The sequence below is a fragment of the Chiloscyllium plagiosum genome, chromosome 15 (genome assembly GCF_004010195.1).
Source record: "Chiloscyllium plagiosum isolate BGI_BamShark_2017 chromosome 15, ASM401019v2, whole genome shotgun sequence".
NCBI lineage: Eukaryota > Metazoa > Chordata > Chondrichthyes > Orectolobiformes > Hemiscylliidae > Chiloscyllium > Chiloscyllium plagiosum.
In genome coordinates, this window is record NC_057724.1 from 5,973,533 (window position 1) to 5,985,189 (window position 11,657).

General features: G+C 41.6%; 1 protein-coding gene across 1 annotated transcript; it reads left to right on the forward strand.

Annotated features, from left to right (window-relative positions):
• The first annotated feature begins 9,691 nt into the window (after nt 1–9,691).
• Nucleotides 9,692–10,267, forward strand: LOC122557536 (T-cell-specific guanine nucleotide triphosphate-binding protein 2-like). The gene is given in 1 exon segment (XM_043705282.1): nt 9,692–10,267. A coding segment is annotated over 1 exon segment (576 nt).
• Nucleotides 10,268–11,657: the final 1,390 nt, after the last annotated feature.

The window sequence follows — 11,657 nt, forward strand, 5'->3', positions numbered from 1 at the left end:
ACCATCGCCACTCATTTGCAACGTGACCCTCTCTCCGAGCACCTCCCCCTGTAACTAAATGAATGACTCCTCATTCACCTTCCCACCCATCTGTTGTTTCCTCTGGGTATAATGTTAGTGACATAAAAATTGAGAAAAGGTTCTGTCTGAGAATAAATATCAAAAGTTTTACTCACAAAACAACTACACATACTTCATCTTTATCACAAACATCAAGAAGGTCTGAACTCTACCTTGTGAATTTGAAATGCCGATCAGCCATGATTAAATGGCAGAGTGGACTCGTTGGACCAAGTGACCTTACTTCCACTCGCATGTCTTATATCATATCACTGAACATCTCAGAACACTGATAAATTAGCTGAATGTCCCAATGGATTTTAGAGTACTGTAGCATTTGTACAAGCCGGAACAGGTATCATTAGTCAAGAATATCACATGCTGTGCTGTCACATGGATATCATCACTTCACTTTCTTAAAGTTACAGGTTTGCCTGATTATAGACACTGCAAAAGGCCGGAGTTTCCCAGCAGTGAATATCTTGCATAGATTCCACACTGTATCTTTCTTTTAACAAAAGAAGAGAGCTCCACATTTTAGACAGGAGATTCCAAACCAGTCTCTGTTGGAAATGCAGACGTGTACTTCTACTCTGGCAGTTCTCTCGCTGTGCAGAACTGTCAATGAAGGCAAACCGTGACTCCTTTCTAAACCAGGTCACCTGCTATATCCTAAAATCTAAGAGCCCTGACAACCATTTGGCTGCTGCTGTCAATGGTTAAGCACTTATGTGATGTTATGGTGCTGAATAAGTAGAGTGGTAAGGTACTAGGTAAGTAAGGTGCCAGGTGGATAGGGTGCCAGGTAAGTATGGTGCCACTTGGGATGAGTGCCAGCTGTGGAGAGGTTAGGGTGCCAGCTAGGGTGCCAGATAAGTAGAAGGCAGTGTACGAGGTTAATAGTGTTAGCGAAGTAGGGTGCTGGCTGTGTATGGCTTATGCTGACACCGCTGGGATGTTGGATGAGTAGAAAGTAGGTTTCCAAGTAGGTAAAGTGCCAACTGGGTAAGGTGCCAAATGGGAAGAGTGCAAAACCAGTAAAGCGCCAGGGTGCAAGGTAGCAAGGGAAGTGTTGCAGTGCTTTAGGGTAGGTTGGGTTGATTAGGAGAAGTCAGATACCTTGGAATGTGCAAGTCCAGAGGAGTTCTGTCTCAGTGTGGGGGGTTTCAGTCAGGTCCAGTTCAGCGGGGTGTTAGGTCAGGCTGGGTTGGTTTTGGTCGCAGAGGTGGGGGTAGTGACCAAGGCTCTGGGGTGTTGTAATTGGTCTAGCAGTAAGTATGGGACCTGTTGAATAGCTATTCAGGAGTTAGACCATGTACTAATTAGTGTAATTTTTGCTGAGTATTTTATTTAAATTCACTGGAACCCTCCAAAATGTCTGATTTAAATGGAAAGTTTCAAGGATTCCAGGTTTAATGAAATTGTGCTGCAGAAAGTTTCATTTTCCAGGCAATTCCTTTGGAATCAGCATGATGGGGGTTGCACAAGGTTCTCATGCACAACTTCCACTGGAAGTATGATTGGTCATCAGAAAACCCATGCCAATATTGTAATACCTTTCCTATTACCTTTAAATAATCAGATTACTCCCTGAGAAACATGTACAAGGATACAGATCAAAAGTAACAGATCTAATTAAGACACATTATAATTACACTTTGGGATAATATTTCATGGGATATATAACATGGCTGGATTAAGTTCTTATACAGTTGTCAGGCTGTGATTACACAGTTTCATAATGTTGTGTATAAATTGAAGTGAACTGCTCAATGTGGATGTGGCCTGTCTTACATTATTATTGGGTGTGCTGTTACAGGACATTAACAAAATGCTTTCAGTGGCTTAGTCATCACCTTGGATTATCCTGTGCTTTATCAGATGCAATTTAAATGTGACTTCTATTCTGCCTTATAGCAGTCATAGAGTCCCCGCTGAGTACTTTGTGTCCGTATACTTCCTTGTACCCACATGTTGTTTTTTGTCTCTTATTTTGACCTGGGCAAACCTAATTTTTCCAGGAATATAAATGTTAAGCAATGGTGAAATAACAGCTGTTTATATATCCAACAGTTCGTCAGAGTGTGTTCTTTTGAAGATTCTGTGATAATAAATTTATGTCTTTAATGCTCCAACAAAACAACTGTAAAATCATTCAAGTTACAGGAAAATACAACATTATAGTAGATGGTTTGTCAAGAACAAACATGAAATAAAGCTTTTTTTTAGTAAGAAAGCTAATGCTGTGAGCAAAATAGACTTGTGTAGAATTGGTTATAATGAAAATCAGTCTGTCTTTAATGTAAGCATTTTATTTCTGTCAAATTACAATACAATTTGCTTCAAGAGGAAATTTTGATGGGAAGTAAAATATATTGGAAAGATTCTTTTTCATATTTTGGAATGGGATTAGTGTACTGTTGGTTTGCAGTATATTGTTAATATTTGGAAACTTGAAAGCAAAGAAAAATGGATTTTAATTTCACCTCTGTGAAGGTAACTTAAAACGTTTTAAAATGATCAGAAGTTAACTTTAAATAATGATGTAGTGCTTTTCTGTCTGTGCTACTGACCCAGAAGTATCATAGACTAGTCTATGCTTGCTCTCTTTCTTTATTTGAAATAGAAATACCACAAATCACACAATCCCACAGGTATTCACTGCATCAGCTACCTTCGTTGCAGGGAAGTGTGGATCCTGATGTGGTAAGATTTATGAAGATATCATAAATTATTCAATTTTCTTGAACTTAAGCTTCCAGCACCTTTGTTGATCTTGTCTCAGTAGCTGTCTCAATGTTCATTTACTTCTTCCAAAGCAATAGGAATTTTCCAACTTGCTTCACCATTCCAAGGAATTGTTAAAGTTCTGCAGCATTCCTAAATAAATGGGCACTACGCTACAATCACCAGGCAGGGATGTTAACAGAACAGTGGTAACAGAACACTTCAGCAGTCAAAGATATTCAACCCGGATCTTCAGGTGACTGTCCTCCAAAGCAGACTTTGAAATATGCGCTAACGCAGAGTCGCTGAGCAGAGACTGATAGCCAAGATCCATACCCATGGGAACAGCGTCAACCGGAATCTTGGGTTCATGTCACACTACAAGTGACCCCATCAATTATACGCTCTCACAAATACATACACACATACACACACACTCTCACACAAACACAATCTCACACTCACACAGGTCCTTAGTCTGACACACACTCTCCCTCTCTTCATACATTTAAAAATCAAACAACACCAGGTTATAGTCCAACAGGTTTAATTGGAAGCACTAGCATTCGGAGCGCTGCTCCTTCATCAGGTGGTTGCGGAGTGTAAAATTGTTATACACAGAATTTATAGCAAATGTTTACAGAGTGATGTAAATGAAATTATATATTCAAAAAGACCTGGATTGTTTGTTAAGTTTCTCATCTGTTAGAATGACCATGTTGGTTTCAGTTCTTTCATATGTAGATCGCAAAAGTTTTTTAAAAGTTACATTACTTGTGTGTTGGGGGGGGGGGGGTGTGGAGAAGCGTTGGGGGAGGTTATGGGTGTCTGTGAGAGAGTGTGTTATGTGTGTGAGTGCAAAGGGGTATAAGTCTGTGAGAGCGTGCGTGTGGAAGTGTTTGTGTGAGCATATGAGAGAGGGTCTGTGTGAATGTATGGATCTGTAGGAGTGTGTGTGTATGAGCGTGTGTGTAGGAATGTCTGTGTGTCTGTCTGTGTGAATGCATCTGTCTGTGTGTGTGCGTCTGTGCGTGTGTATAGTGCAATGGGGTCACCTGTACTGTGACATGAACCCATGGTCCTGGTTGAGGCCATCCTCATGGGTACTAGAGTTGGCTATCAGCCTTTGCTTGGCCACTTTTTGTTGTTGCCTATCCCGAAGTCCACCTTAGAGGACAGTCACCCGAAGGTCTAAGGTCGATTGTCCCGGACCACTGAAGTATTCTCCAACTGGGAGGGAACACTCCTGTCCGTTGATTTGTTCTACAGTATCCATTCATTCATTGCAGTAGCCTCTGCTTGGTTTCAACAATGTACCATGCCTGCTAGCATCCTTGCATGCAGCACATGAGATAGACAACATTGGCTGAGTCACATGAGTACCTGCCACATACATAGTGGAAGGTGTCCCCATCATGAACGGATGCCCCAGTCAGAAAACATTTCAGTGGTCCGGAACATTTGACCTCGGACCTTCAGGTCACCATCCTCCAAGGCAGACTTCGGGACAGGCAACAACGCAAAGTGGCCGAGCAGAGACTGATAGCCAAGTTTGGTGCCCATAAGGATGACCTCAACTGGGACCTTGGGTTAATGTCACACTACAGGTGAGCCCACGGCACTACACACACACACACTTACACACACACCCCTTTCTCACACTCGCAGACGTACGTGCACACGCACACACTCTCTTTCTCGCCTCCCCCCTCCCTCACACAAACACACACACACAAATCTGTGGGGTGAATTTGTATTTGCAGATATATTCTGTTTTGTTCAAAAAGCACACAATCTGTAGACAGTCAATCAATATGGCATTTTATAAAATTGTACTTTGCAAGTAAAGCCAGTCTGACTCCATGTGAGGACACAGACAGACTCTGAACAAGACCTTACACCTAAAATGCATTGTCTGATATGAGATGTCTCCTCTTTTACACTGATAAAACCTTAAATTATCTTGGGGCAGTGGCTTAAAAGAAATTCTGTGATCTACATATTAGTTGAAAGATGTGCCTCCATTCTAACTGATTAAAGACTTAACCGCCATCTTGGTTTGTTCGTTACATTTGCATCAGTTGTATGAACTTTTGATATTTTACTTATAAATTCTGTGTCCAATATATCCTCCTCATTGACACCTGAAGAAAGAGCGAGACTCTGAAAGCTTGTGTTTTCAAATAAACCCGTTGGACTATAACATGGTGTCATGTGATTTTTGACTTTGTCCACCTGAGTCCAACACTGGCCCCACCTCCACATCATGGCGACCATCAACTGCCAGCTCAAAGTGGAGAGGATCTCAAAAAGATTGTGCATATCAACACAGACATCAAGTTTCTACAGAAATGCAAGAAAGCAAAAAAGATCCCAAAAGGACTACAGATCACAAACCTACTCAAGTCGACAAAAAACACAGATTACACTTTCCCCAAACTCCTCAATCATCTCGTACACCAACTCTACAGCAAGCACTGTAACCTTGAAGAAGGATTAAGGCTCCGATAGCTTGTGTTTTAAATAAACCTGTTGGACTATAACATGGTGTCATTTGATTTTTGACTTCCTATATAATGGTAGTTTTCTGATAACTTTAGTTTTTAGTGGCTCACCCATGATCCTGCTGACTTGCGCAATATGTCTGAAAATGTTTTTTCTTTGATTTTGTTGAGTATTTGGCCTGCATCATGTAAGACTCTGATCCTCTCTGTTTGACCAGTTCCTTTTTCATGGATTCATGAATCTGGAATTCTACCTCACCTTCCAATCTGTTTGACATTGGTCACTGAAAGATTTCCAGAGTGAGTAGAATTCTGAAAGATAACCTACTTGAACAACAATGTCTGAAGGGAGTTCTGATTGTGGTTGGTGTCTCTATTCTTTGACTTGGGGTAATTGTCTTAATCTCCTGTTGGTATCCCATTACATAAGCACGTCATTAGCTTTATTAGGCTCCTGTCCACTGATACCATTGGGTCGATCCATTTAACTGTATTAAATCCAAGTAGATTCAGGTGGAAACATTTTCTTTGAGGACTGCAACCAAACCTGAATACAATATGAATGAATGATTTATTGTCATGTGTGTTTTACAGTAAAATACAATAAAATACAGTGAAAAGCTTTTATTTGTCACCATTGTTTGGCACCATTCTGATAGTTTAGGAATAAGAGGAAAAAGAAAAAAAACATAGTTTAAAGAGAAGTCCATCTACATACAAATTCTGAGGAGGCACAGAGCCACCACCGCCTCATCAGACCCAACTAACATCAAAGTGATCAATACTCAGACACCACCTTTCATCATTGAACTGATTCATCTTCGCCACCATCCACGCCGGGCACACCAACGACAAAGTTGCCAATCCTCAGGTGCCATCTTTCACCAATGGGTCTACCTCGCTGGTGTTGCCTCAGGGCTCACTCTCTGCGCTGGGCAGGTTCATGTAACTAGCAAACCTCCATTTACCTGGGCAGATTACTGTACCTAATTGTTCTCACCATTGTGGCAATGTGCCATCACTTCCTGCACTTTCTGCCCATTGTGTGGCTCATTTGTGTTGCACTAGAGACTTTACAAAGTGATATTCCATCCTTATTTTACCCTGTTCTAGTGAGTTTACATTTCAGCACACTAACAACTAACTGAATAGTCTGACACTGTTTCTCATATAGGCCTTCATCGCATGCAAATACCTAATTTTGCTTATTTAACTCCATTTATTGAGCAATCTGAATAGCTTTCTGTCATGTTAAATCACAACTAGCTTGCAAGTTTCCTCAATCCTCCAGAACTGGGAATATTTACGAGAATGGTAGGGAGGATTCCATGCCTCAAGCCCTGGAACCATGGCTCATTGGTTCCTGCTTCTTACCTGCTGAAGGCCTTTGCTCACTGCTGACCAGATTCTGAACCTATGTCTCCATATTCAATTTCTGGTCCCATACTATCATAGAGGCATAGGTACAGGTCAGAAACAGACCCTTCAGCCCAGTTTGTCCATGCTAACACTCTGGTCAGTCTTCTTGTTTGTTTTTGTAAGTCCTGTGGATCACTTCTGTTATTACTGTTTTATAATTTGTTAACAGTTTCACTGTCACCATGTTTTGTTGCATGCTGGAGTTGTGAGGTTCTCTGCGATTCGTCTAACCACCCAAAAGCCAAGCTGCTTGAATCTTTGAGTTTTTTCACAAGAACTCTTTATTGACAGAGACTATTACAGACCTCCAGGCATGAGAATAGACTTGAGCTCTTTTGCCAGACCTCTCTAGCTAGACGTTTGCATGGCACGTAATATTACATCATTTTAAGGGATGTGTCTTTGTTAACCTGCATCTTACTTTCCATCGTCCCTCAAGCTTTGTCCTTTTTATACTTAAATCCAACAATTTCTCCATTTTGGGTTTTATTATTTCTCCATTGCTTTTTATATTAAGGTTCTCCTTGATTTAGTTTTCCTTTCCTTCTTCTGCGTAGTTAGGTTATCCAGTACCATGAATGATCAATACAGAGTTAGTATCTGGTTAAGTCAGACATTTCCTGAGTTTTATTCATTGACAATTAATGTCTAATTGTAGCAACTTTGAGACATTCAATGGCAGGTAAAGTGCAAGATACAGTATTCATGAAGCTAATAGCAGAGTGATGATAATCTGTAGCAACTTGTGATAATTCACAATTTATGCGGTACCTCCAACGTTGTTCAGGTTGTTGACTGATTTATGTTTTTAAAATATTATTTACCATGCAGACAACACTATTTTCACATTAAAATTTAACCTCACACTTGCCATATCCACTCCACTTTCTCTCTCTCTCTGCGTTCCACGTCAGGAGCTACTTTCGTGAAGTATTGAGGGAGAAACATAAGAATCTTCACATCCCACTCCTTCCCTCATTCTCTGACTGGGTGAAAATGGAAAAAGGGTGTATTTTCTAGTTTCTCAGCCTTGATCTCACTCTGATTAAGAATGATTCCTTACACCAATCATAGAGTCATAGAGATATACAGACAGAAACAGACCCTTCAGTCCAACTCGTCATTGCCGACCACATATCCTAATCTAATCGAGTCCCATTTGCCAGCACTGGCCCATATCCCTCCAAACTCTTCCTATTCATATACCCATCCAGACACCTTTTAAATTTTTCAATTGTACTAGCCTCCACCACTTCCTCTGGCAGCTCATTCCATACAGGTACCATCCTCTGTGTGAAACAATTGCCCCTTAGGTCCCTTTTAAATCTTTCCCCTCTCTCCCTAAACCTATGTCGTCTAGTTCTGAACTCACCCACCCCAGGGAAAAGACTTTGTCTATTTATCCTATCCATGCTCCTCATGATTTTATAAACCTTCATGAGGTCACCCCTCAGCCTCCAATGCTCCAGGGAAAACAGCCCCAGCTCGTTCAACCTCTCCCTATAGCTCAAATCCTCCAACCCTGGCAACATCCTTGTAAATCTTTTCTGAACCCTTTCAAATTTCACAAAATCCTTTTGATAGGAAGGAGACCAGAATTGCACACAATATTCCAACAGTGGCCTAACCAATGTCCTGTACAGCCACAACATGATCTCCCAACTCCTGTACTCAATACTCTGACCAATAAAGGAAAACATACCAAACACCTTCTTCACTATCCTATCTACCTGTGACTCCACTTTCAAGGAACAATGAACCTGCACTCCAAGATCTCTTTGTTCAGCAACACTCCCTAGGACCTTACCATTAAGTGTATAAATCCTGCTAAGATTTGCTTTCCCAAATGCAGCACCTCACATTTATCTAAATTAAATTCCATCTGCCTGTCCTCAGTCCACTGGCCCATTTGATCAAGATCCCGTTGTAATCTGAGGTAACCCTCTTTGTTGTCCACTACACCTCTAATTTTGGTGTCATCTGCAGTCTTGTACTTTATCTGATGGTGAATAAAGTGCTGCCACTCTCTCTCTCTACTCTCCCTCTAACAGGAGAAAACCGAACACAACCAAAAACAAAGAAGTGACATCGTGGGAGGAGTTACGGCCTTCTAGCCCCTCCCCCTTTCTGAGGAGGGCTCTCTGGAATCACTGGACAGTCAGACGGGGAAAGCAGTGAGAGACACAGAAAGAGGATGGGAGGAGCCAGCTCCAGGTTAGTCAAGAAACTCCTCATATTGTGTCACCTGTTCCAGCACAGCCTGTCATTGTAACACATGCCCCTTATTGAGTGGCATCACTTGTAATGAGCATGTACTGGCAATTCTCCAGCTTCAGTACCTCTGTTTACCTCCCCTCTTCTTCACCTCGACAGCACAATGGAAGCAGCCTCAGTTTGAGCTGTACCCACCTGGCAAATTATCAAGCCCATTACTGTGGAGGAATACACACTTTGTAGAGCTTAGTTAGTCTGAGATGAGACAACATGATGACGTACACACGGTGAGTGATGAGAAGCAACTTAGCCTTGGTAAGTGTGAGCTAACTGTAACAGTCTTGAAGAAGAACAGGTGCTCTTCCTTAGCTGTGAAAACTGAAGACAAAGTACAAGAGCTCTTATGGTCCAGTGGTAGCGTCCCTACCTGGGAGCTAGGAGACATGGGTTTAAGTCCCACCTGCTCTAGAGGTATGTAATAACTGAACAGTTTGATTAGGAAATGTCAGAGACATGTTAACTCATTATTCCTCTCATTGCTTTGTATGAGACTTTCTGTGCATAAATTAATCGTCACTAGCAATAGCATACCAACAGCCCTAAACCTCCAAAAATAATTCACTAGGTGTTAAGTGTGTGCGGAGATTTCAAGGAAGTGTGACAATGTTTTCTGTTAAATGTATTTTCTTTTAGTCAAATATCATGTAAAATGTTCACTTTCAGAAATCGGTTGAGTCAGTCTTCAGACTCTTTATTCTTCAGTCAAGATGAGTTCAACAAAACTGAAGTCTCATTATGAAATGGGTGGGCAGGAGTCAGTTCCACTGCTGCAGAAGAAGATAAATGATCTGAGCAACACAGGAAAATCAGGCGCAGGGAAATCCACCTTCCTCAATGCGATGAGAGGGCTTAAGATAGATGATGAGGGAGCAGCCAAAACTGGGACGATCGAAACCACAATGGAGCCAATCGGATACACACATCCAAGACTACTTCATGTTATTTTCTGGGATCTGCCAGGAATTGTAACAGATGAATTCCTGCGAAACAAATACGTGAGGGAAATGAAATTTAAAAGATTTGATTTCTTCATTATTATCTCAGCCTGTCGATTCTCTGAAAATGATACAAAACTTGCCAAAGAGATTAAACAGCTGAAGAAGAATTTCTACTTCATTCGATCGAAGATTGATGATGATCTTGATTCGTTGAGCAAAGGAGAGAGGAATTTTAATGAATAGGAAGAACTGGAGAAGATGAGGCATGACTGTGTCAGCCACTTGCAAGATGCAGGGATCCCATCACCCCGAGTGTACCTGATATCAAGCTTTGGTTTGAATTAGTATGATTTTAATTTGTTCAGAGCTGGAAATGTGTTGCTGGAAAAGCGCAGCAGGTCAGGCAGCATCCAGGGAACAGGAGAATCGACGTTTCGGGCATAAGCCCTTCTTCAGGAAAGGGCTGAAGGGCTTATGCCCGAAGAAGGGCTTATGCCCGAAACGTCGATTCTCCTGTTCCCTGGATGCTGCCTGACCTGCTGCGCTTTTCCAGCAACACATTTCCAGCTCTGATCTCCAGCATCTGCAGTCCTCACTTTCTCCTATTAATTTGTTCAGCAAAGCTCTAGAAAATGGTCTCCCAAACAAAAAGAAATGTGTGTTCATATTGGCACTCCCAAACCTAAAGTCAGAGATTGCAGAGAAGAAAAGGAAAGAGCTAGAGAACTATGCCTTGGATGTACAGAAACTGTTGAATGGTGAATCAATGTGGGATGGGTAAGTCAATGATATAGCTGCTATAGTAAAGAGCTCTAATTCTGAATGTTACAGGAATTCTACTCTGAAAGATTCCAATTTAGTGAATAATACTCAAAATATTCCTCATCCTCTTCTGGGAAGAGGATCTATGAATCAGTGTTTAGTGACAGGGGGTGTCTAGTTGTAATAACAAGAGGGATTGAGGACTGTGAATTTTAAAGGAGAGCACGCATTTTCACACACACTTGCTGAGTCCCTTCATTCAGGAAAAGAAAATGTTCCAGTCCCTATAATCATTGAATCATCCAGTATAGGATATGAACATTCAGCTCAACATTTCTGTGGTTTGAAACGCCTGTGTTCCTCAATGATAGCATTCCCGTGTCCAGCCCCTTTTCTGTAATGTTCTTGTTTCATTAACAGCAAGAACATCATTACTAAAATGGACAAACATGGATTTACAGTGTAAACAAACCCACTGGTGCTGTAGAATTGATTCAGTGTTGGTGATTTTTGGTTTGGTTCTTTGTTTTGACCCACATGGGTATCATCCTATGATGATAGGTCCAGCCTGTTCAACATTTCCTCACAAGACAACCCCTTCATTCTGGGAAACAATCTGGAAAATATTCTCTGAACTTGCACCGCTGCAAGTGCTCAGTGCTATTGGAGCAATCCACCAACTTCATCCTGTACTCAAACTATGGCAAACATTGTCCAAAAATGGATGAATTCTTTGCAGTTCTGTGTGAGAAGCACTTAGTGGGCGGCATGGTGGTGCAGTGGTTAGCACCGTTGCCTCACAGCGCCAGAGATCCGGGTTCAATTCCCGCCTCAGGCGACTGACTGTGTGGAGTTTGCACGTTCTCCCCGTGTCTGCGTGGGTTTCCTCCAGGTGCTCCGGTTTCCTCCCACAGTCCAAAAATGTGCAGGTTAGGTGAATTGGCCATGCTAAATTGCCCATAGTGTTAGGTGA